This window comes from Numida meleagris, chromosome 1 (genome assembly GCF_002078875.1).
Source record: "Numida meleagris isolate 19003 breed g44 Domestic line chromosome 1, NumMel1.0, whole genome shotgun sequence".
In the NCBI taxonomy this organism is placed as follows: domain Eukaryota; kingdom Metazoa; phylum Chordata; class Aves; order Galliformes; family Numididae; genus Numida; species Numida meleagris.
In genome coordinates this window covers 106,316,142-106,343,442 of record NC_034409.1, presented here as the reverse complement: position 1 = coordinate 106,343,442, position 27,301 = coordinate 106,316,142, and the positions used below count along the sequence as shown (strand labels likewise).

Sequence of the window (27,301 nt, the reverse complement as noted above, 5' to 3'; positions counted from 1 at the left end):
TATTTCTTATTGGAAGGATTGCTGTGCCTGTTGTTCCCTGAACTTTTCCATCTTCTCTTATCTGTTTCCAGTTTAAAACAGCCCTGAAATAATAGAAGATCCAAATTTTTTGTTTTTTTCTTTTTCTTTTTTCCTTTTCTTACTTCTCTTCTGCCTAGTTTGCTTTTCCCTAAATCTTGGTGCCTCTTTTGCTCTCTCTGAGATCAGACAGGCCCTGAGATCTGGGAAGTACGTATCATCTGCCTATGTTTGGCTGCTGTGCAATGGCTCATCTCTTATCATTAATCCCTCTGGCAATGAAGCCAAGGCGCTGTTCAGCAGTAATTCACCCTGAGGCAGTATGACTAAACTTTTCAGATGTTTTGTGCTGCCTCACAGTGATTCCACTCATTAAATCTTTTGTCCAGAAAAACTAAACTGAAAGGTGTTGCTAAAAAATGCAGTGATTACATGTTTTGCTTCAGCTTCACAATTTTCTATTAAGAGCAGTAAAAGTCTAAAGTGGAATGCACAAGGGTCTGCTGTTGAAAATAAGCCCGAAACCGTGTCCCACATCTAAACATCCTTAAGGCTATGGAAGTTAAATGGAAAAGAGCATTCATATGGCCATCTATAAGTATCCAGTGCCTTGGTACTCAGGAAGATCGGTAATTTCATCTGTAATACTCTAAGGAAAAGAGACTCCTGTAGGGGATTATTCAGTAGGGCTAATTTCCGTGCATCCAAAAGATTCTACTCTGAAGTTAGTTTTGAGCATTATCTCAGCAGGAGGAATACAAATAATTAGAATCCTAACAGAGCTTAGATCTAGAAATCTTATATTTCTACTCCCAGACCTTCTTTCGTTAAAATTGTGACCCAAGATATTCCACTCTCCTCTAATAAAAATCTGTAAATCTGAGACATTTTAAGTGGCTGTCAAGCCTTCCATATCATTATTACTACAAGAACTTATCACACCATTGATTTCATTTCCTTTTTTTCATTTCTTTTGGATTAGAGGAAAATTTTCTTTGTAAAATCAATGTGCAGCATGATCCCTTGCTGCTTTTGAAGGCAGATCATGGCCTCCTGTCACTTCTCCGTTGCTGTTTGGTTTAGAGACATCTGGACGAAATTTCTTTTGCAGGTCTGAAATCTCCAATGTGGCAAAATATGAGTATCCCAGGAAGTAAAGCAGTCAGCCTGAATGAAATGAATTGAAGCTTCGATTTCTTGTAACATTTTATACTTATTTCAGACACCAGGGGTCAGACACCACTGCTGATCAGCTTATGAAATGGGAATAGTTCTAGCAAATAGTAGGAAATGAGCTATCCTCTCAATGTGATCATATTTTGGCTTTTGTCTCATTTTTGGTGGTGGTGGTGGTGTCATTTTCTCTTGAAGTTCCCCTTGGCAGAAATAGAAGTGAAGCAGAAATGCCCATTTTTTAAGAATTGATTATGTTTTTGTCCCTTGTCCTTTCTACTTTGCACAGAGTTTTTTACAAGCTGATTATCTTCTTCACCTGAGGACTTATTTTATTACATCATTTTAAATTGCAGTATTTCTTCCAGTTATCTTCCTCACACTGTTCAAAGCATGGCCTCAAAAGCTACCCTACTCAGTAGCAATGGGGAACAGTGAATTTTCTCTCTGTTGCTGTGTTGCAAATATGATATTACAAAACCATATTCAAGAAAACGAGTTTGCTCTCCTTATAAGCTGGATGCACCACCCAGCACCTCACCAGACTGAAGCACCTCCAACCTTGGGTGGAAGGGATAAGCAGAGGACACAGCTCCCAGGGTGCCCTCCCAGGGAAAGGTTCCTGCAGTTGGCAATTAGGCCCAGAATGACTGCTTGTCACTTGGTGCCCAGCAGAGGTTGCTTCTGGGGTTTATGTGATGTAGGAGGAAAGAGGAATCATAGAATCTCCTGCATTGGAATGGACCCACAAGAATCATCAAATCCAACTCAGCTCCACACAGGACCACCCAAAAATCAGACCATATGTCTGAGAGTGTTGTCTGGATACTTCTTGAACTCTGTCAGCTTGGGGCCATGCCCACTGCTCCTCTGGGGAGCCTGTTCCATGGGGAGGAGTAACAGTAAATCCCTTTATGTAACCACGGCTCAATTCTGCCTGAATCCAACGAGATTTCCCCCCTCTCCTCTCTCTCTCTGAATGCTGTATTCTTGGTGATTGGTGTGACAAGGGTGGATGTACAGATATCATCTGATGAAGCTTCATATTTTTTCTTAATGGAATGAGCAGAAATCCAACCAGAGCATGCTCATTGCTAAGCTCTGCATAGTCTCTACCCACTGGTGATAGGGGTGGATGTGTACTTCACCTCTGTCCTGATGAGGCTTATGTGGCTTATGCCTGGGCACCATGTTGGAACTTTGCCAATAATGTACCCGTATTTATTTTATTTTATTTAGTTATTTTCAGAGGTCTCTGATTTTATCTTTTTGACTAATAAAAGAAGGTAGAGAATATTAAATGCTCCTCCTGTGGAACTGTCCAAATTCGGTGGGAATGATCTAATTAATAGAGGCCAGTTCAGAGGGAAGGAGGTTTGGACAACATCTGTGAATGTGTTTCAGCTACCGTAAATTGAGATGGAAGACTACTGGAAGTAGTCAGGATTTTATTTGGTTTGTTTTTCATAAATGTAACAGTTCTTAGGACAGTCTTGTGTGGTGTGGAATTAGAAACCTCTTAGGGAGCCGGGTTCATTTTTCTGATGTAATGACTATATTACTGCTAAATGCACAGCACTTGCCTCCCTGCTATTCAGAACTGTGAAGAAAAATGGTGATAATCTAACTGCTTATGAAAAAGGGAATGAGAAAGTTCCTGGTGCTCCTCCCCATTATCCTGCACATCTAAATGCAGTTCCCCGGACTAGTCATGTCAGGATAATTGCTTTCTCTGTGTTTGCATTTCACTTGCAGTGTCAAGAATACAAATTGTTCTCATCTACATGAAAGCTGCATGCTATTTCTGTGTCTCAAAAAGCCTTGTTAGCTGGAGCATGAGGCTATCTTTGATTTTAAATCAAATGCCACATCTACTCCCTGGAAGCTGGCAGAGTCAGCTGGAAGCAGTTCTCTGCTTCTCTGTGCTCTGCCTTGTTTTTCCTTCAGCTGCTTAGCACAGTTTTACACCTGGTTACCAAAGGAAAAAGTCTATGTTATAGCACACATTTAGCTTGTCTTTGCTGGATCTGTGGGAATCAGTGTTCCAAATAAAGATCCATGGACATCTCTTGGTGCTGGTATCTCAGCATGGCTGAAGGTAGCAAAGCTATAGGATGCAATGGCAACAAGAGAAATACCTTAAGTTAGCATAACAGGATGTATCTTTTCTTACCAAGATGCAGTAGACACCACATTCCTCCTGCACAACTTCTTCAGATATGAAAGGAACCCATGTTTAGAAACAAATGTTTTAGCTAATACTGCATTAACTCATAATAATCTTGTTTAGTCTAGTGAATGAGCATGACCAATGACTTTATCCTCTGGGCAGAGGTCAGTGGTGGTCTTTAAGGTATCATAGAATGGCTTGGGTGGGAAAGGACCTGAATCAAATGAAATCCTGCAAGATTCTCGCTGAGGGAATGTATGTGCCACCCCACACACTGTCATTTCCACACACACAACCTGGCAAAGAAAAGCATTGTAAAAAGAAGAGGATTAATAATTGAGCATTTGAAATAATTTTGGCAGTGCTGCCAAAACTGTTACCTGATTCCAGCCTCTGGTCCAAGAAGGTGGAAGGGCCCTTAGATTAGAAAACATTCAGAAATTTGACTGTATGACTTCTTGAGTTCTTTTTAGCCTTCCATTCTACTGGTCTGCATACCAAGCGGAAATACTGTCCAATGACAAGTCATGTTTTCCACATATGCCCATTGACTAGAAAATGTGAGATGAATTCCAAGCAGTTGACAGCTATGACCAATTACCATCTGTATGTGTCCCTATAGATCACACCCTAATTTAACAATAAATTACTTTAACCTCATACATCTATTTGCAGTGATTTCCAGAAAACATTACTAACTGTAAAGGAATCCCCCTGTGGGTTAATTAATTACCCTGGAGAGCTAGCTTTCACTCTTCAGCAGCAGGAGCAAATAGCATTTCTAATGAGCTGGGTATAAATAACAAGTTGAATGCTGTCAAGCATCAATATTTACTCTGTCTTGGATAGAACTGCTAACCGAATTAGCCCCTTTGCAGCAAATGGCTGGGTTTGCATGCAGTTATAATTGTGACATTCTCACTTGATGCCTTATTGGCTTTCTCAATAAATTATAAATAGAAAGGGCATATTCAGAAATTTTGTACTGAGTGGTGCTTATCTATCAGTTTTGTTGCATCTTCCATTTGTACCAGTATAGACATAAAATTGAAGGTTTCTTCATATGCTTTTAAAAATCTGAAGTAGTTATCTAAAAAGCTGAACAAATTTAGGCTTCAGGCAGTCTGACTTCTCTTTATAAGCAAATTTTTGTATTTATTTAAATGTGGGACAGCCAAGATTAAGGGTCCATCTATGAAAATCTACTTGCTGGGAAAGGTTTTGTCCATCTGTAGTACACAACAAATGTTTTCTGTTAATGTAAAGAAAACTGATCAAGCTCTGGAACTGTTATTTTACTGTAAATTCTAGTATATTGATGGTTTTATTTGAAATTAGACAAAAAATATGAAATACCTCGCGATCCAAAATTTCCACAGAAAACAGAATCAATCAAAATGTGTTGTTTCATCTTTAATAACCCATGCAGTTATTTCCAATATAACATACCGATTTTAATAATTTAACATGAGTATTCTATACATGCAATATTAAAAATATCTTGTAAATTATTTATTTTGATGGATTTAATGCTATTTTTAAATATTTTCCTGTTCAAACTTTTTTTTTCCAGGAAACTTTATTCTACCCTTGCTACTTCGGTTAAGAACAAAATTACATGTATGTGATACTTTATAGATATTCTAGCACACAGGAAGTTTTTTTTCCACGTTAGTATAGGAGCAATTGCAAAGCTAGAGAATATTATGCAGTGTAATATGATCTTGAAAAATAACATGCATGTGAATTTGAAGTCTTTCTCCAAGTACAAGTATGCAGAGAGTTAAGATTATGTATCAAGATTTTTTCATTTCCCAGACTGTTTTGCATTCATTTTGAGAAAAGCATTTTTTTCCTTTTTTTTTTTACCTTGAACAGTTTTCAATAGCTTACACAGATAGCTAATTAGAAAAATACATGTGTGCATGTAGTGCAGTGCCAGATACAGGTCAGAGCTGCTGAGGGCAAGTCTAGCGGTAGGAGGCTGCTGACACATCATACGACTAGGTGTGCCTGGGTCTCGTCAGGCAGCGCTAATTGTGCAGTGCTGGAGCTCATTTGCTCTCCACTTCATTAAATTCACAGCTCTACTGTGTGTAGCCATTAAACTCTTCAAGTACATATTATTTATACAGTGAATAATCATTTGGCATGAGTTATGTCTTCAAAACTGAGCTAACATTTGCAGTAATATGTTGTTTGGCAGTTATCACTGGCTGCAGCCAAGGTAGTTATTATAGTTATTATAGAATCATATAGTTATTATAGAATCATACACCCAGCCCCAATACCTACCATGGGCGGGGCTGCCCCCCCCCCACCAGCTCAGGCTGCCAAGGGCCCCATCCAACCTGGCCTTGAGCGCCTCCAGGGATGGGGCACCACGGCTTCTCTGGGCAGCCTCTGCCAGGGCCTCACCACCCAGAGGGTAAAGAATTTCCCCCTGACATCTAATCTAAATCTCTCCTCTTCTAGTTTAAAGCCATTTCCCCTTTTAAAGCCATTTCCTCTGTACCTATCACTATCTGCCTGTGTAAAAAATCGGTCTCCCTCCTGTTTATAAGCTCCCCAGCTCCCTCAGCCTTTCTTCATAGGAGAGGTGCTCCAACCCTCTGATCATTTTTGTGTGCTCCTCTGAACCCACTCCAACAGCTATACTCCTTCTTGTGCTGGGGGCCCCAGGCTTGGAGGCAGTACTCCAGGTGGGGCATCATGAGGGCAGAGCAGAGTGGGACAATCACCTCCCTCTCCCTGCTGGCCACCCCTCTTGTGATGCAGGATACTGTTGTTGGCCTTCCAGGCTGTAAGCACACAAAGTTTCATGTATGCAGGGTGGCAATGGTGCTTCACAGAAGTTTAACGAGCAGTGACAGTGCTATTTTGGGTCCTTTTGAAGCCTATTGAGGCTTCCCTCCCTAGAGACGTGACCACACCTTCAAGTTTTCTCCCCCAGCATGGAGGCTGCTCCATTATACAGGCTGTCTGCATTGATCTGCAGGGTCATGGTTACCAAAGCGACATGCTCCATAGGGCTGCCCTTAATGCAGCTTTTCTCTCCAGTTCCAGGCCCTCCTGCTGGCGTTAAAGCAGCTGCATCTTCAGCCTCCACTGTCTTCGTGTCCTGGCTCCCTCCCCTCAAGCTCAACGGCATCATCCGGAAATACACCGTGTTCTGCTCGCACCCCTACCCCACGGTGAGTCCCACAGCACAACCGCAGAAGGGCCACACTGATCTGCAGAGCTAAAACTGTGTGTTGGCAGATGCTCAGTGCTGCTCTTCGTTTGTTTGTTTTGTTTCCTTTAACAAAGATTAAAGAGGGATTCTGGGGCTAAGGGAGTGATTGAGGGCTGGTTTTGTTTTTTCACACCTATTTACGTTTTGCAGTACTCAAAATATATTGCAGAGCAGTGACTTAGAAAATGTTCCAAAACCAGATCAGCAGCAAGCCGTGTAGAGCCCTATCATAGCTGGAAATGTGTATTTATGCACCTAATTGCCCAATCTGAGTTGTATTTTCATCTTGCTTCCCTTTTTGGCCTGAGTATTCTTGTGTGAAAGAGCATAACAACTTATGAACAAATATATTTGCTTGTGAATAAGCTGATTTGTGCCAGGAGTATTTGTTCATTCTGGGTTTACATGCTATTACTTTCTGAGAATGCAATGAGAAAAACCGAATTGATTATTTTTTTCTCTCTGTGATTCACAAAAGAACCCAGCTACCTTTAAGTAAAAGGGAGAATTGTACCTTTTACCTAGCAAGTGAACTAATTCTGCAAGTATTTGAGGGGAGATGAGACAAAACTATGTGTCCACTGATGGCTAAGGTAGAACTCACATCCTGCTGTACGCAGGTCTTACTGATGGTCACTTCTGAAGCTAAGGGCTGGAGATTGGTGCTTCATTTATGCTTCGGGACTGCTGGTTCCTAACTCTATTAATTTAATAATTGTAGCCACGCAAAGAAATCTCTTGACCATACACTTCAAGTGTAAACTGACCAGGATTTTTTCCATCATGTTGGGGTCTGATCAGAGCAGGGAGCAAGCGCTTATCAAGGGCTGGAAGGAACACCAGGTGGTGCTGCTGGCTTTGCTAGCCACTTACTACACTCAAATGCTGCAGTGTTTCTTCCCGAGGCTTCTTTGCTAGCAATATTTTTTTGTATGTTTATATCATCAGGAAAATAAACATCCTCTGCTACACATTTTTTATCCAATTTGCTGTTCTGTCTTGCCTTTTCATGATTGCTTATTTTATGGGTAATATTGGAGTAGCTCAGAACAAAATAATGTGATGAATGATGACAGGAATACTTACCATTTTTTTCCCCGGTCTTAGCTTGTACTGAATTTTACTGCTATTTTTGTGATATTCATGATGGGATGATGAGGGTATCAGTGTATACTGTAGTCCACAATAGAAGTGATTGGTGGTGTTTATTAATTACTGATAGGTACATATATAGTTATCCTATTACTATCTCTGTGCATAAAGGGTTGTGTGTGCATGTGTGTGTGTGCATATAAAGATATATCTGTGAGGACAGTCCCTGTATCACTTCTTAGTACTGTTTTGCAGATCAGCATAAATGGTGGCTTACAGAGCTCATCTTCTGTGTCAGTTCTGTGTTTTGAGCAAGGCAATGATCATAACTGTTGTCTATTTCCAGAGGCTGGGTTGGACATCTCTATATAAGTGCAAGACTGCAGAACACATTTAATATAAGACCCCACAACTTCATTTCTAACAAAGTGCTTTGTTATCTTACTCCTAATAAATGATTGTAAAATAAGTTATTTTATTTAGAGCTAGCTTTGCAGTGGAACAAGCCTGCTGCAGAGGTGTTTAAATGCTAGCACTCCTTGGCAGGTATGGTCTGTACATGCCAAGGAAGTTCGTGTATGATTCATTGTTGACAGAAACAAGTCGTTGACAGAGAAAATGTTCTTACATAAAGTTGTGGAGGGGAATAAATAGAAGACCTCTTTCTTTATCAGTTCTTCTGCCACCATAAGCTGTAAGTGCTGCAGTGGATGTGTGAGGTTATATTTCCTTAAAAGACTATTTCCTTCAAACCTTCAAGACCTTTCTCCAAACCCTTGTTGCAAAATAACTTTGCTAAATATCTCCCATTTGAAGAGAAAGGTAAACTCAGTTTTTAAGCATAAGTGAAGTGAACGAGAAAAGGTCAACAGCAAAGGGAAACTTATGAGGAAGTTATCTTCATTATGGAGTACATTTTATGAACAGTTTGTGGATACTGAGAATTCAGTACAGTACACTTCAGACAAGGTTTTTAGACTAACGGAATGGTTGAAATTCCTTTACATAACAATGCTGCTTTGATATTTAAGTCACCGAAAGGAAAGTTAACCAAAATTTAACTGTGTTGATCATACTGTGCACATTTTTACTACAAAGCACAACTCTCATATGACACTGAATTACTCTCAGATGAGGATTTGCAGACTCTTGCGCAGTTCAGTTTGGTTTGCAAGAGCAGAAGCTGCTAAAACTGATGCCCCTGTACAGAAGGATGCATTTTCTGTTTAATTACTTTGAATCCCAATTACAGTATCTGCCTGGGATGATTCAAACAGAAAATATGATTAATGTGTGAAAATTAGAAATAATTCTCTGCTGCAGTCTATTCTGTAGGCAAGATAAAGGGCAAACGAGGATCCAATGGTTTAATTATGTTGTCTATATTATTGTATAGGCATTATCATGGAGAACTTTTTTATTCTGGAAATATAGAAAAATACAAATGTATGAGTACTTATGCATTAATTTACAAGCTGACAGCTAGCCCTAAGTGCTAGTTGAATTAGATTTCTCTATCAAGTCCTGGCCTGAATAGAGTGACTTAATAGGTTTTTCATTCTTCAAATTCAACAAAACATACCAGAATTTAGGTTAAAATGGTTATCGTCTGTGTCAACTCTTAGCCTAGTTTCTTACAGTACCTTTAACTCACTTCTTCCAAAGCCTATGTTCAGCTCCTCTCAGGAGCTGTCTTCTCATGCTACCATGTTGGCCACATTCCATCCAGATGTTCTTATCCTGAGCATACCTGTATCACGATGATCACTCTCTCCAGGCCTGATATAGTACACTATATATAAGGAGAAATTAGTGAGATTAGATTAAATAAAATTTAGAAGACAGAAAAGGTTTAGAGAAGATTGCTATGACACAAAGCATCCAATGGCTTGCCAGCCTGGAAACTGCTATCTCAGGTCAGTTAAAAAGCAGCATAGAAAGAAACATTGTGTGTGCTGAAGGTAGGAGAACAGTGGTTGCCTGCTATTGGAAGGGCTGAGAAAGCATTATGACTGATAGGGAAAGCAGCGAGAGGTTAAGACCTGAGTAAATATAGACCAACTCTATAATTTGAGTACCAACAAACACTATGGCATCACTCAATCAGAAATGCATATTAAAATCTCTTTTTCTTCCTTGATTAGAAAAGTGCTGTCATTATTGGGGTTTTGCTGAGGGGGAGGCATTAGACAAGCAGTGATCCATTGGTCAGCTGTTCACACATAGGAACAAACACAGTAGATGTGCTTACCATGCTGCTTCTGATGAAGCAGGTCATTAAATTGTGCATCAGTCTTCTGCTTTCTCTGTGTGACGCCTGGAGATTAATGGAAAGGAGTCATGTAAGTAGAACTGCACTACAAAAGAGTAATAAATGGAGACTGTTCTCTTTCCCAGTGATTTTCTTTTTCTGGGTACTGTCTTCATTCCACTCATATTAAGATACGGAGTAAGATATCCTTGCTATTGCTCTCTGATTTCCTGATGGTCAAAGCTAAAAGCAGAGCTTGTTTAGACAACTGTGCATAGAAAGTGTTCAGATATGAAAGACATACAATTCTACCAATGGCTTAAAATGCCATAGGAGTATTATTGGAGTCTTTTTTGCTGTCTGAGAAAACATCCTGGTGACATTTTAATGCACTTCTTATTCTGAGAACTGCACATTGCCTCTGTCAGAATTTGGTTTCAGTTGTTTTGTTATATGTCTTTTCTATTGAACTGGATTACCATTTTTAAACTTTCATAGAATAGTAGAATAATTTTGACTGGAAGATACTACTGAGGTTCACCTAGTCCAGCACTCTTCTGAAAGCAAGTTTAATCACATCAGATTGCTCAGGGGCATTTCCCATGCTGAAGTTCTTTTCCACCATGCAGCTTCAAGAATAGCTTGGCTCTAGCATCTAATCAAGTACAGGTAGGCAGCAATAAAGTCCTTCCTGGTCCTTCTCTTCTTAAGGCTGACAGACCCAGCTGGCACAGCTTGTCACTGTATTTCTGTCCTGTGCTTGAGACTCCTGACCATTCCATGACAACCCTGTCTTGTACTTGCTCCATTTTGTTCATGTCTTCTTTTTCCTGGAGTCCCAAAACAGGACACCGTACTTAAATGCGGTCTCAAAAGTGTAAAGCGTGGAGTGGAGGGGAAGGATCACTGACCTGGATCAATTGACCTATTCTCTTATAAGTGCAGAGTTGCTAACAGCAGACCACCTTTTATGCAGAGCTTTTCCTTTTCTAACCCTATCCCTACAAACACAGATAGCGTCCATCTTCTTCCCAAGTACCCTGTCCCAGCATTCACCTTCTTGTATAGTTCATTTTTGTGTTTGAGTTCAGTCTGGTTCTGCCAATCGTACTCAACTTTCCATACATTGCAAAAGATCATTCTTGTGTTTGGAGTAGGTTGTACGTGGAGATTAGCCAGATGTCCTGAGACCCTTTATTCTCCAGGGCAGTGTCTCATGGGATCATTCCTCTCAGAATCTTAAAATCTAGCCTCTTGGTTGCCTCGGCCAAAGTGGTTGTAGACCTTCATATCTTCAGTCAGTTCTTCCTTATCTGTGGGCAACAAGTTCTGCGGAGTCAGTTTGCAGATCATCTGCAAAAGAAAAGGTTTTCAGTACTCCCCAGAAATCTCCTGCTTTCTTCTAATTTTGTTGCCCATCCAGCAGGTGATTGTCCCCCTCTGCTCTGCCCTCATGAGGCCCTCATCTGGACTACTGCATCCAGGTCTGGAGCCCCCAGCACAAATAGGATGCAGAGCTGTTGAAACGGTTTCTCTTCATTTTTAAAAATACAAATAAAACTCATGTAAAGCATTGCAAAAATAATTATAAGCAGGAAGTGATCTGTTATCCCGTAAAGTCTTTGGTAGTTAAATGTATGCTGGAAGTCTCTAAAAGAGAGGGAAAGGTAACTCTCAGAAGAGGGCTAAGCAGATAAAGTTATTTTGAATGGAAGTTTATTTAGAGTCAACAGAGTCTGTGAGGTTGAATTTAAAATGCATGTTCATTGATTTATGTTCTACCAACAGTATTTATCACTGTGCCTGTACAGTACTTTTCACAGCATGAAGATATTTATGCTTATTAACTCTTGTTCTTTATATAGCATAGAGCTATTCTATATTTTGTGGAGTTATTTTAAAAAACTTACTTGGAATAGTATTTAAAATATGTCCTTTTTAATATACCACATGTACTGTTTGCAGCTTTTTCATAGTTATTTCACAGATTTGTTACCACTTCCCAAATATAGCACATTCATTCTTTTAACTGCTTTGCCAACTTTACATTTTATGCCATAGAGCAGAACTCAAGAGAGACGTGACAGAGTATAAATTAATTCTGCTGCTGTGCTGCTTGATGCAATTTTTAAAAGGTCTCCTTGCAAAGCCCTACTAAAACAAATTTGATATTGATTTTTTTTCATAAAACTCTGGCTCGGTCTCACTACCTAGGCTCACCTACACATGTATCAATATAGTCTAACAATAAAGCCTTGGCATCAGTTGCAACTTATTTCAGGAAGTATGGATTCATCCTATGCTATTCTGTATTGTACAGGGGACAAAGAACCTGGGACCAGAAGGCACAGCACAATTGGTGATTTGACTGAAATGCTCTGTACAAACTTGGTGACCTGTTGAGGCCACCAAAGGCGGCAGTAACACTGCTGGCAGCCCAGCAGTCAGTATCCTGCCCTTACTGTGATCACCTGCCTGTAACACCACAGCCTGCTTCCCTGATCATGACCTGGGGGAGGCACATGGACTCACTGGCTCCTGTGGGTTACTGCAGAGGGTCAAGCATGTGATTGTACCCAAGCAATTTAATTCCTGACATGAGCTACATGAAGGTCTGGGCAGTGGGCTGTCTTACAGGCCTAGCTCCTCTGCTGTTTCCAAAGTCTCTGTCCTGCATTTTCCAACATTTCAGTTCAGAATTTAAGAAAAGAAAAAAAAAATTACACAGAAGCTGTATTCTGTTTTGCACACAGCTTTTGTTTACAACAGTTAGCTTCAGTAACACTGAGTGAGAAACAGATGTCACGTTTCATGTTTCAAAACTTGAGCCAAATAGCAAGAACCATGCAGAAACCATTATATGGCCAAAGCGGTGTCCAGTTTAACTGAAATTGTGGACTGGCTGTTGCTGGCAGCTCTGACAATCCGTCCATCTGTGAAAGGATGCAAGGCAAAAGTCAGCAGATTTGTTGTCATAGCACCAAGAAAAAATCAACGTGCAGAGTTTCACATCTTTAGGGAGTTCACCAAGGGCACACTCACAAGTCTACTTTGCTCAGAGACATAGAACCTGAATCTTTGTATATACAGTAATGTATGAATTTCATGTTAAACCAATTCACTTCTGTGTAAAAACTGTTTGGTTTTGCCCCCTTTACTAGATAACTTATCAATCAAAGAGACTCGAAAACATCGTTTCCGGGAGCAATGAACATCTGAGGTAGAGCAGGGCAGACAATTCCATGATGGTGTTGTGCAAAAAGATAGAGGTCTCTGTGTTTTGACCTTGTAGAACTAAAAATTTACTTTAATTACAGCAGTGATTTCGCTGCCAGAGGTCACATTGAAAAGCAGTGTGGACCATTGGGGTTGAGGTGCTCAGCACACTTCCTGGCTCTCTCCCATTTGGAAATGAAGATAAGTCCATGGGGAGCATGTTTTTTGAAATAAACCTGATCAGGCAAACAGTTTCAGGGACAGCTAAAGACATAAATAAGAATGATCACTGCTGTATGGGAGGTGATGAAACCAGTTGTTCCATACTGAGGATAGGAGAGAGCAGTGTAGGTATCTCTGAAGTCCATTTTTGTTCAGTGATTTTGTTAATAATCCAGATAATGAAATACTGCGTGTTCCTATAAAATTTGCAGGACTTACAAGACTGGGAGGGATTGCAAGTACACAAGAGACAGAAGTAAAATTCAAAATAATCTTGATAAATGAGGAAATTGGTCTGGGGAAAAAATAGATAAAATATAGCATAGGTAGTAGTGCAAATAAGTGGGTCCTATGAATAAAACGGTAGTGGGCAGAAAGCAATTGGTTAGATTCTTCACAAGAGGATTTTGAGGTCATTTTGTATCAGAAGATGAACTTTAGCTACTGTTATAGTCGTGTTGTGAAAAGCCAAATGCCACACATTGTTGAGTACAGATTTAGAAACTGTATTGGAGAAGGCTGTGGACCAATGGTAGACAGTACAAATTATAATGACATGTTATTAGAAAAAATTTGATTTCTTGGAAATGTTGAAAGCATTGGCGTTATTAAGCCGTAAAAATATAAGTGTTCTGGTGAGGAAAGGAGTGATAAATCTTGCACAGATTAAAGACTGGTGGAAAGGTGAAGGTTATAAACTATTCTCTGTGTTCCTAATAGACTGGAAAAGAAGATAGGGGCTTAAACTGCAGCAGAAAACTCAAGCTAGATTATAAGAAAACTTTCTAATAAGTTAAGCACTGGGATAGCTCATGCAGTTTAGGGAGTTGTAGATATTCATAATCATAGAATCATAGAATGGCCTGGGTTGAAAAGGACCTCAAGGATCATCGAGTCTCAACCCCCCCGCTAAGTGCAGGGTCGCCAGCCACTAGACCAGGCTGCCCAGAGCCACGTCCAGTCTGGCCTAGAATGCCTCCAGGGACGGGGCATCCACAACCTCCCTGGGCAACCTGTTCCAGCGCGTCACCACCCTCTGTGTGAAAAACTTCCTTCTAATATCTAACCTAAATCTCCCCTGTCTCAGCTTAAAACCATTCCCCCTTGTCCTAGCGCTATCTACCCTCACAAGCAATCGATCCCCCTCCTGTTTCTACGCTCCCTTCAAGTATTGGAAGGCCACAGTGAGGTCTCCCCGGAGCCTTCTCTTCTCCAAACTAAACAACCCAGTTCCCTCAACCTTTCCTCACAGGAGAGGTGCTCCAGCCCTCTGATCATCTTGGCTGCCCTCCTCTGAACTCTTTCCAAGAGCTCCACGTCCTTCTTGTGCTGGGGGCCCCAGGCCTGGACGCACTACTCCAGATGGGGCCTCACAAGAGCCGAGTAGAGGGGGACCACCACCTCCCTCTCCCTGCTGGCCACTCCTCTTTTAATGCAGCCCTGAACATAGTTGGCCCTGCGGGCCGCCAGCGCACACTGCTGGCTCATGTCCAGCTTCTCGTCCATAATCAGGTTGGACAAACTCTTGTCTGAAATTGTGCAACTGTGGTAAAATTTGGCTTAGAGAGGGAGGATAGACTTGGGTGAAGTCTGAAGTTCCTTCCAGATATGATTCTATATTCATATTTTATGCTCAAATTCATAGAGAAAGCACACAGGCCATTCTAGGTAGTAGAAATATGTATTTGTAATTTTCATGGTAAGGCAACTTATGTGCTCTCTTGCTTCACAAATCACACTGCAAATCTGCTTTTCTTACTTTTCACTCTTGTCCGTTAAGTCTCCACATGGCTTTCACAGATCACTTCCTCATTTCCTCACAACTTGCAAAGAACAGAGATATTCAGTGCACCTGTCTTACTTCAGAAATTGCATTGGCATGGTTGTAGACAAGATACAGCCTTTGTTTGCCTCAAAAATCTTCCAGTTCACAGTAAATTCTGCCTATTACCTTTATTCCTTCATGGCTTTCTTGAGTTCTGCTCCATGGCATAAAAGTTGGCAAAGGAAACTCCCTGTTTTCTTGAAAACTGTTACAAAACGTACTTTTCTAATACACTGTTTTGAAGATTTTCCAGCCTTGGTTAAAAAAAAAAACAAACAACAAACAGTCCGCTTTTATGCACATTGCCTATTTATTTGTTTTCTAAAGGAGTAAGAAGTGCCAGGAGGTGGCATACTGTTTCAAAGCATACAAAGCAATGAACAGCAGAACAAGTGAAATTACATCAGAATGAAACCACGCTACCTGCACTGTCTGTTCCTCAGGATCTCTTGCTGTTTCCTGGTCTGAGATATAGATTTACTGCACTCTGATAAAGGACTTTGATTTCATTTTATTCTGCACAGCCTTTGCTGGACTTTTAGATTTTGGGCCCTGACTGTGCTTCTTAGACATTGAACTGAAGCCATAGGAAAAGAAAAATTAACCCATAATCTACAAGCTAAATTTTAAAAAAGCAGCTAAAAAAAATCCCTTGAGCAAGCATGTTATTGCTTTTGGGATAACACAGCAGTAAATGTTAGACACTGGTACATACAAAGGCCAATATGTGACAAGGTGACATTCCTTTAAAAAATTTCGTACTTCAATTGTTTAATCTTCTCTTTGCTGACAAAGCTCTATTTTTTTTTTTCTCGTGTAATGAAAGTCTCTGGCATGCTAATCTAATTGAAATGACAGGGAAAAGTTAAAAGTAAAATTGATTTTTTGTCACTGGAGCATCTCCAAGTATTTAACAGGGAATGTTAGCTGAGGAAACAGAAGGTGTATGTTAATCAGTTAGAAACCAAGATCTTTTGCATTAGCAGTTTGTTTTAAGAAAATAAGAATTACTTATTTAGTGAAGATTTATTTTCTAAATTCAATTAATAAATTAGTTCCATGAATAATTGAATTTATATTTGAAAGAGCTGCAGTTGCAAATGTATGAATGATGCTGATTCTGTGGAGGAGAAAGAAAGGAAATAAAGACAAGGCATTTAAAAATGCAATAGAGAAGCTAATTCTATGATTCTTCTGCTTTTGCAGCTCCAGGGAAAGTGAACTCCTCTGCTTTGAGACAATTCTACCTTCTCTTCTAGCTGGCCATATTATAACCAGAGAAATTTTGTTGTTTTTTTTCGGTTTTCACTGTTACTTCAGGCCTCAGAGCAGGAGAGCTTAGTCACAGTGCTGTAGTTTCAAGGTTTTCCTTTTCCACTTAGCATCTCTCGTTATCCTACACCTAAAATGTCAAACCAGTCTGCTCCGAGCTGTGTTTAGAAACTGTATACAGGGTACATGTCTGTCTGTCCTAGCTTCTACCATGACAGGACAGAGAGAAGCTTGACAGCGAGGCAGTTCAAGCAGGAAATCTGCAGTATTAGGACTGGCTTGCTAAGTCAGCCATATGCCCCTTTCATAAATCATGGGCATCAAGGAAAAGACAATGTAAATGTAACTGAACTGATGCTCACTGGAATGAAATTTTAGCAATAAGGAGGTCTTTAATGGTTTACTGTTCCTAAATGCTGTATTCATGTTCCATCTTACTAAGTATTTTAGAAATAGCTTCTGCTAGATGTCTGCGTTAATGAGTGGAGTCTGAGTACCAGACTTAGCCTAGCCTGTTTGACTTTCAAATTAATCCTAGGAAATGCTGCCTCATGAATATTAAAACTCAGCTTCCTCTGCCAAGATCAATACATTAATTTTTATGTATGACCTCACAAAGATCCAACCAGTCAAGCCACGGGCATTTGTCCAATATTCTCATGTAAATGTCAAGCCAGATGATTTTCAAAACCTGCTGTACTATTTCACATAATAATAGAAGTGTCTGCCTGCACTGACCTCTTCATATCAGAAGTGGAAACCCAGGCAAATGCTTACTAAATGGGACAAACTGACTTGGCATTTTGACAGGAGAAATGAGATTGGCTAGAAAGTATGGTGAGGTCCTTGTTTGGACTTCTGTTGGGCATAGGTAACTGAGAGTTGGAGCAAACCAATTTCCCCAGAAAAGTTAGTCTCTATGGAAGAAACAGGTTGTGTTCTTGCAGAAATAAATAGAGGCACACATTTGTGTAAAAGCCAGGATTTTAAGTATTCTAATAAACACATTATCTCTATGGAGTGTTTTTCATCTTATGTTGGCTGTATTCAACACAGACAACTGTCCCCAAGCTAGTTATGTTTACACTTCTAGAGTTGATGGGGGACAAAAAGTGTGTCTAGGTCATGATTCATCCCACTGCAATGTATGTGTCCCAAATAAGCCAGAAGAACCCTGACTTAGAAGTGGATGTTTTTATGTCTCTGAAAGGAGTGAAGCTTTAGGCTGGCATAAATCACTACAGATTTCAAAAGGAAGTAAGATGAATTCCACCCTCCCCTGGCCAAAGGAGATGCCAGCTCAAGAACATGGTGACCCTTTCATTAGCTGAAACTGGCTACCATTTCACACTGGAGAGGTGTTTAACAATACCTCAGGAAAATATTTTATTTCTTTAGAATGCACTTTGAAGGACTATGTATTCCAGTACTTTCAGGTCAAACTACTTTTGAAATGCTAATCAGTTGAAATTAGCCTTTACCACCAGCAGATATTTGTATATCAAAGACATTTTGTGCACACCTTCTGTCAGTCTGAATCAAGTTTAGATTACGTCGATGCATTATTTTTAATGCAGATTCCTAGTGAAAATTTCTTCTCCATGTCATTAACATTCTAATTATTTTTAGCCTGGTGTTATATAGCTATTGCCATGCTTAATATGGCATAGGAAAGTGAATCTTTTTTCACTTAATCTTCTGATGGCTAGAAACCCCTCTGTTTTCACAAACAAGAATCACAAAACCCATGTCAGAAATAAAAATGTCTACGGTGAATATTGCAGCACTACTTGGGGTGAATGAAGTTACCTTTCTCTTCTGCTAAAGGAGTAGAGCTTCCTGTGGAGCATATGCTGAAATGCACAAACTCTATGTCCCATGGAGAAATCCATATACTTTTCTGCACCTTGCCTTGCACAGGTCACTTCAGGCACATTGCAGAACATCTCCCAGGAATCATAACTGCAGAACAGCAATAGCTGGTCAGCTTTGCCACGACCCATGGCAACTTGGTGGGTACAAGGCACTTTGGTGACAGTGCAGGAATAGACTGAACTGACATTTTCTCCAGTACTTGTACATCTCTGCTAATGTAGCTAAATGACCTTCTGCTGCAAATCTTTGAATGAAAGTTATTTTGTGATAAAACTAAGATTGAACAGTCCATTACAGAATGTTTCTTGTTTCACTCTACTACTAAAGGAATAAACCACCAAACCCAGGGATAAGGAGTACCAGCACAAAGATTCTAGGTGACCAATGAGATAGTAAACTTCAGATTTCACAGCAGACGCAGGATGGAATCCTCTACTGGAAAAGTTTAGTCTAAAACAAAACCGGTTTGTCAGGACTATTCATGGTACAATGCATTTATTCACTTAAATTGCTTATCCAACCCCGTAAAAATAAACAGACACATAAAAATCCTCACCTAAATAAAAATAATTTGAAAACACAATATAGGCCCCAAATCCCTGAATATAAATTGACTGCAACAACTTATTGTGTCTTCTCTCTTTATTGCCATCTGCCATCTGCTTCAAGCAATTGATAGTCATTCCAATTACCATGAAGTAATAGGCTTTGTAGCACTCAGCTCAGATTTTCACCAAATATTGTTTATTTTAGTTTGGAAACATTTATCTCTTCCATCACAGGTAATCAGCGAGTTTGAAGCCTCTCCCGACTCATTTTCCTACAGAATCCCCAACCTGAGTCGGAATCGCCAGTACAGCGTCTGGGTGGTAGCAGTGACTGCTGCAGGAAGAGGCAACAGCAGCGAGATTATCACGGTAGAGCCACTAGCGAAAGGTATGATGACAGTGCTTTTTAAAGCAATCCAGAACTTTACAATGCTAATTACTGCTATAATTCACATGTGGCTTCTTTATGTCTCATTGCTTACTAAGAGTGGGATTTGTGAGGAGTAACTTCAATTTTCTCCAAAAGTTAGGTGACAACTCTCAGCTAGTTACCCAAGGTTTCGCTGTAGTCAGCAGAGAGAGGAGTAATGATGTGCTCCTCTAGGGAATAATTCATCCCACCTACCTTAGAAGGAAATAAATTGCTTTTTGGAGCAACTTTTTTTCTACTTCTGTTGAGTACAGAGAGCTTGCAGAGTTTCCTCTCTACTTTGGAATGTCTCTCTTTTTTTTTGTCACACAAGATAACCTCGTTATAATCCTTCTCCTTACTAATATCTCTTGTGTACTCCACAGATACTATCTTCTATATCAAGTGGCCTGATTAACATACCTAAACTCTGAACAATTGTTCTCAACTTGCATTAGCTTTGAAATTTGCTGCTTCTATTTCAGATCTAAGGAAGGGATAATGTGCCTCAATTATTGCATACCTTTTCCAGCTGTGTTAGTTATTCTCAAAAAAGATATTACTTGGCCCCATGTATTCTGCCTTCCTGTACCATGAGGCATGATGCTTGCAACACTCAAGCACCTTAGCTTAGAAATAGAAACCTAAATTTTTACATAGCAAGGTGAGAAGAGTCCGATCAGTAGTTAGTCTCAACGTGGGATCTTCAGACTGGTCTTCTATTTTTTTCCATTCAAATTGGTAATTTGACGGTATTTACCAGAATCAACAGTGTAGTGCACAGATCCGTAGTGCTTCAAAAGTAGATGCATCAATTTTAGAGTTTTGCAAGACCACTCATGCTTCGATCATATGGCTAGTGATGTAATAATGTAAAATAAGATGTCTGGTGCTTTATGAAGATACCTACCTTTAAAAAAAACCCAGAACTTCGGACAAATGCCACCAACATGAAAGTAGTTTCTGCATGGAAAAGGATGTACTATTACCATAGGGAAACTTTCTGTTTCTGCCTACTCAGGTGATAGTTAACCAATTTGATGATGGTAAATTAACTATCAGAACTATTGTCATGAATACCAGTAATAGTATTTGGAGGGTACTATTTTAACACATGAAATAGTTTTGAGTACACAGAAGCTGCAAGCACAGTTCCTCAGATTTCTGATGGGAACTTATATGTCCTCTTTGCCAGTTCTCTAGGCCAAAGTTTTTATTATATTGGGTGGTCATTTTTCAACATTTCTCAACTGTAGTAACTACTGAATTTCTACTGTAGAACACAATGAAGGATTTGTCAGCGGTAACGTGGGGAGTGTCTAGCAAGGTAAAGAGGCATAATTTGGAACAAACAGGCAAATGTTTGCTCCCTAGGCCATTGCTGGCAGGTTGTTTTTGTCAGCTGCAAAGTCGCTTTTTCTTTCTGCTTCTTCTGACATCCAGCAGTTTTTGTATCTTCTTTCAGAAAATCTTTTCTCTTAGAGCTATGCAGTGTTAATGGACCTGATGCATGGCTGAAGGCTATGAAAAGTCCAGAAGATCTGAAAAAATCTGGAGCTTTTCCTTGTAACACAATTGCGTGCAGCATATTGAACACTTGTGAGACCCAAACTGAAATCTCAAGTGGAGAAACATGAAGAACATTGGAAGAACACCTCAGGGAAATGGGGCAAAGGTTTCAACATGTTCCTCCTTTGAGGCCAGCTGTTACTAGGGGTAATGAATGTGTAACGCTGAATAAAGAGTCAACAAAAATAGATGTAAGACATTAAAGCCTGAATAAGAGCAAAGCAATTAACCAATAATACCATGCAATACTAACATAATAGGAGCATAGACAAACCTGCGACTTTGCAGGGAACCCTGCACATATTGCACTGCAAGTTTTCTATTTCCTATGCATTTAAAAGAGGAGGAAACATTCAGACAAGATGAATGCGAAACAATACAGAGTTTGCAGGTACCAAGATGAGTTGATCTGGTTATGAGGAAATGCAGTATGTGACAGTTCTTGGTCTGCCAAAAATAGATGCACTACAAATCGATGAGCATGTACCTAACCTAATCATGCAGTTAAAGCCAGATTTTGCTAAAAGGAGTGCAAACGGTTGCTATATAGCACGAACATCTGACAGGTCATTATTGTGAAGTTGTTTGCTTCGTTTTTTCCCAACTTATTTCACAGTCACTGTGCTAGTAATGATATCATCATGACAGCTCATGAGAGTTTACCTGGAATTGAATTATGTCAGCTTAATTATAACCCCCTTTAAGAACCTCTCTGAGAACAGTGAGAAAGTCTTATTAGAGGATTGATGAGAAATGTCTAGTCCAATTTAAATGAAAGCTTAATTCATGTCAACATTTCTTCATTTTGTGTGTCCGTGTATCAGAACAGATTGTTATTCTCTGCAATTAACTGACAAAAGTAAGCACAACCATCCCCAGCAAATGAAAAGTAACCACAGAGATGAAAGTTTAGTCTCCATGTAAGCAGACCATGTCCCTCCAAATTATTCTGCATTCCTGACTTGAAAGTTGCATTTTTAGTCTATTAAATGTATCTGTAAGACAGAAAACCTCGCAAGTGCTTTGTTACTCTTGTTTCCTGACCATGGCTGATGGAGAGTGGCATTTGCCAGCAACATGATGATAACAGAACCAGACCTATGGCAATCTGATCCCTTGCAGAGAATTCTGACTTCAATGTTGAATTTCACCTGTTCTTGTCGTCTGAGTATTAGTGTTGAACAGAGTTACCTTCTAGTCTATGCTGCATTCTGCATTCAGTATTTTTAAACTGCATCTGAGACTGACATAGAATCATAGAACCATGGAATCATTAAGGTTGGAAAAGACAACTAATCTTATCTAGTCAACCATCAGCCTATCACAGAATCACAGAATCACCTCACTGCCTACTAACAGTGTCCCTCAGTGCCACATCCATGCATTTCTTGAAAACCTCCAGGGACAGTGACTCCACCACCTCCCTGGGCAGTCTGTGCCACTGCCTCACCCCTCTTTCCAAGGAAAATTTTTTCTAATATCCAGCCAGAAATGATACTACATAAACATTATCAGTCTGTTCTTTTAAAGCTTCAGCATACTGGAGCACACAGTATATTCTGTGAGAAAGTAAGTAAAAGAGACTCCTGACCCATGATAGCGTCTGGCTGCTCTTTTATTTGGATGAAGCTGAGCTGCAGTGACCTTCCATAACTCATTTTCCTGTGCAGTTTACTTTTAAAATTGTGTTTTGTTCTCCAGAGAAAAAAATATAATAAAGAACATTAGGGCCACTTGCAAAAAAGTTCTGGCTGTTTCTTTTTCCATGACAATAAAGGTAGGTAATTGGATTCATAATTTGAACAAATAAACACAGGGAAAACCTCATTAGCATGAAAGACTGCGGTGTTCAGTGAAGGCACCTCTTTGTCTTCAATTAATGACTAGCTAATTTACAATAAATAGTAACAGACATGGTCCTAATCCTGTGCCATTCCATCTACTGTGAGGCTGGTAGGTAGTCGGTAGGCGTTCGAGTTTCTTTGTTAAAAATGAGACAAGTCCTGCAGCTGAATTGCCTGCACGCTGTGTAAAGCTCTCTTAGCTCAAAACAGAGAGGTCTGTGAGACTCGAGGTATTTTAACCTCATGAATGCCTCTTAGCATTTCAAATCTACTGCTGCCAGATGAACTGTACTAGACATTTACTTTGTTTCTAGTTTTCTGTTTTTTGTGAACCCATTAGCAGTCTCAGAACATTATCAGAAGTTAAGCTATAGAGAAAATTGGAGTTAAGAATTTTCATGCTGTTTTGCCACCTCATTAAAAGTACTCAGTGTATGAAAGAAATAGATAATACACAAGAAGCTGTGAATGCTTCCACAAAAATAGTCCTATGTGCTTTTGTAATGTGCACTTTTGAGTTATGTCTGTGATCCTATTGCTGAGTTATGCTGTGAAGTTTGTGTTGCTTGTTCGTATCACCATACAATGAAACACACAAGATGCTGAAAAGTAGGAATTACAACATAAATGTGCTTGGGAGATCTGGTACAAAACCTATGCCTTCATCAAGTATTCACTGTTAAAATAACTTAAAAATTAATGAACGTCAGCACAAGTTTGGTAATAATTGTGCCAAGCCATGCTGAAGGCTTCAGCAGGATTTCTGTGGTACGAATGCTTTGTCCTACAGTAACTGGCAGCAGTGGGAAATAACTGAATATTCTGAGAAACACTGGAGAGGTGGGGAAGATAGGGAAAAGGGGATTAATAGTTCATTTTAAATGAGAGTTCAGATTTCACGGTACAGAGAGAATGTCTGCATGGAACAGGAATTTGAGTTTCTGACCACCATTTTTCTGAGAGCACTGCAGCTGCTAGGAACAGTCCAGATGTTTACAGATGTATTTTGTAGACAGCCATAGCTGATGTCTTCTGCTACTTTTTAAAGATGACATGAGTACCACTAGACATCTCCTGCAGTACAAACCTGGATCACTGAAGACAAACAAGTGTTCTAACACTAATTTCAGTGTTTCAGCATTTCTCACTGTGTCTGCAGTCTCCAGCTGGACTGTTTTTTTTTTTAGTTTCAGTAACTAGTTAATTAGCCCATGGCTTGTGGCAGTATAGGCCTTTGTGAATCTTTTCTAAAAGATACAGCCTAAGGAGAGCCACAGTGGAAAACGTGTCTGTACCATCAGACTTAATGACTATCTACAGTCTTAACATTGCTGGTGCACCACTACCTCATGACAGCAGCACCTTCCTGCAGAGGTCAACCACCCAAGCTGCCAGAAGGGAGCCAGGGCTGTCCAGCTGCTGTTTTGCCAGGAGTGAGCACGTCAGTATTTTTCTGTTGGGAAAGTGATATTGTGCCACTACCTATCCTGGACTTTTTTACCCTAAACCTATAAAACAGCTGCTTCTTATTGTTCCAGTTAAAACTGCGACCAGAGAAAAATCTCTTGGAAAGCTGAAGAGAACATAGGCAAAACCATTCAGATTGGTCATATAATCTATGAAATAATTTCATTTTATGAATATCTCAAATCCCACTGCATTCCACTGAAGTAATTTCCCTTCACTCTTCAAGGCCTGTTCTTTTATGCATGATTTTTACACATATATATATTATTAGTAGAGTATAAAAATCCACTGAGATGAAACATCCCAGTGTTATTTGATGGCGGCTCTCATTTTCATGTTTTTCTAATTGGTGCAAAATGGATTATTAAATGCAAGTTCTGATCAATGTGCATGATTGAAGTAGATCAGGATTAAAGATAGAGTATTTCGTGTATCCATATTCAGAATGTATCTTTAAATGTATATTTAAAGACCAAAAAGAAATTTATTTCTATCAAGTGTCATTCTAGAGTAATAAAGCACACTGAAACTAACACAACTCTAGCATTTCTGTATATTATATAGGAGTGACATTGATTATATGTTTAGCTGAATATAGCATGAATAGAACTGACTGAAGAGTCTGTTCATGTTTGTAGACTACTGGTATGTTACTACATTACGGTTTATTTTGCTTAATTTAGTAGCTCTTGTAAGAAGCCTACCCTTTTAAAGTTCATGAGAAAATTTAATCCTTAAAAAGATAGTTTTGAATTCCCTAGCCCAAGAGGAATATCAAAATTAATAGAAAAGAAAAAGTATTTCCAGGCATTTTGGTAGAATCTCTGCTTTCTCAGAAAACAAAGGAGATAACCTTCTATTGACATATGTTGAACTCCTTCAGTCTTGAGGTCTTAAGCTAAAAATACACAATTATCTCCACAGTTTCCCGTGAGTTCTTCTACAGAACATTTTCTTAAGAGAAACTACACTTATTCTACATTTGAAGTCAGTGTTCTTTAATAGCTTAGCCTCTACCGAGATGCCTGACAGATAATATACAGAAATATTAATTTGGGATTGTCTTTTGAAGTCCAGTATAAACTTAGTAGATTCAAATTTTTGTTTGCTTGTTTGCTTTTAAAACAACAATAACAACAACGAGCATGGTTGTTGATATTGTTCTGAGATTATCTACACACTTGAATGATTTTTTTAAGCCACCTGAAGTTTCTCTATGCATTCAATCCAGTATTTTGCAGCGATGTATAAGCTGTTCTGTAGTCAGTCATGTTCATTTCTGGTAATTCCCATCTGCTAGAATGGTTCCAATTTGTCATTGCGTAAAAAGCTGAACACTCCTTGCTAGCTCCACTCCCTGACCAAAGTGGTGGCAGTGAGCCATCTTGCCTGTAACTGACCTGGAAAAAAACCGGCACTGCTATTTGAATCCTTTCTGTGGAATCACACTTATACCACCCCACTGAACAGTGTGATTGCCATGCTTTCCCAGTTTATAGCTGGAAAGTGAAATTATCTGCACTTTTAGGCTCAGATGTTTACCAGCACCACCCTGTGGCTAGAGATAATATGTGCTAGACTGTAAGATCACATAAATTATCTCATCTGGGATGGTATACCTATTATTCATATGTAAGTATCAATTTGGCCTGGAAACAGCTGGGTGCACTTCTGAAGAGCCTCATATAGTCCACAATTTACGTAAAGAGGTAAGAGAAGTATGCTTATAGTAGGTAACCAGAATCACCCAAACACAAGACAAATAACAAGAAAATTGTGATCACAAGACTATAACTGAGACATGGAGAAGAACTGTTTAGAAATTACCTGTTTTATGTGAAAAAGAAGTTAAAACAAGTTAAAGCTAATTCCTGAGCCAGTGAAAACACAGATTAGAAATTAAGGACTAATCCCAATAACCTAAACCTGGCTGAAAAATAGAGTCTACCTGTGTCTTTCTCCTCAAGTGTATAAGCATTAGTTTTCTAGTAGTATAAGTGACACCAAGACTTTTATAATAACAAAACTTATGTATCAGTCATTTAGCTTTTGTAAGATATCTGTCTATTGTGGATGCTTTTTCTGGAAGTTTGGAGAGAATCATATCTTTAACATAATTTTCATCCATAACATTGACTATGAGACACATAAGGATGATCAGTAACTGGTTTTACTCTTTTCACTCCACCGTGACTCTTCCACTCTTCCTTTTCATCTCTATGCTAGTTATCTGTCTTCTTACTTGTTCTGAAGTAGCTGATGTTATGAGTTAAATGGAGTTAGGTTCCTAAAAACCTGGCTTTGAAAGAGATTGATTTGTTTTCCAGTATTTAGTTCTGGATATCTGTTTCCCTTCAAAAAGCTGTATGAATGAACATCTCATTTCAGTCTTTCTCACTCTCTCATGCTCAGCTCCTGCCAGGATTTTGACGTTCAGCGGCACAGTGACAACTCCCTGGATGAAGGATATTGTTCTCCCTTGCAAAGCTGTTGGAGACCCAGCTCCAACAGTCAAATGGATGAAGGACAGGTAAGCAGCAACTAAATGTGTAGCTCAAGTAAATCCCATTTCCTTAAAATCCAAATGATAGTGAAGCTGGTGATCTTAAATGACTGCATCAGGAAGGAGAAGGGTCATTTGTGGAGACCACACAAGGTCACAGTAGAGGAGGAATTTAAAAATTCCTTGAACTAAGGATAATTAGCTGTGGTAATTAGAAAGCATTGAAAGGGAAAAAAAGTAAATACCCTAAATCTTAAATTGAGAAGACCTATCTGTTTTAACTTCAGGGCCACAGAATTAATCTGAAAAAGCAAAATGTTTGATGCATTAAAATAATCTTGTGGAGTGCAGTCTGTAAGCATGTGTCTTGCATATGCCTTGTTTCCCCTTAGTCTGTTGTGATCTGTAGTTTCACAGTTTGATAGAGTCACACATGGAGAAAGACATGGACACTAACTTTCATCTGTTTTTATCTAAGCACGGTGTAAGCAGTGATATCGCAGTGCTATGAGACCATATTTTGGATTGATATACGTAACTATTATTTTATAAGGATAGACTTTGTAGATAAGAATTCTTTCATTCTTGCATTTTTATGAAAGAGTTCATAGT

At 39.4% G+C, this 27,301-nt stretch overlaps 1 protein-coding gene across 5 annotated transcripts in view; it reads left to right on the top strand.

Moving 5' to 3' along the window:
• DSCAM (DS cell adhesion molecule) overlaps window positions 1–27,301 on the top strand; it is a 463,977-nt gene that overhangs the window by 383,182 nt on the left and 53,494 nt on the right. For all 5 annotated transcript variants that reach the window (XM_021405879.1, XM_021405906.1, XM_021405915.1 and 2 more), the window contains 3 exons: window positions 6,422–6,555; window positions 19,132–19,285; window positions 26,599–26,716. In XM_021405879.1, the coding sequence (XP_021261554.1) occupies window positions 6,422–6,555; window positions 19,132–19,285; window positions 26,599–26,716 (406 nt within the window). The remainder of the gene's footprint in view (window positions 1–6,421; window positions 6,556–19,131; window positions 19,286–26,598; window positions 26,717–27,301) is intronic.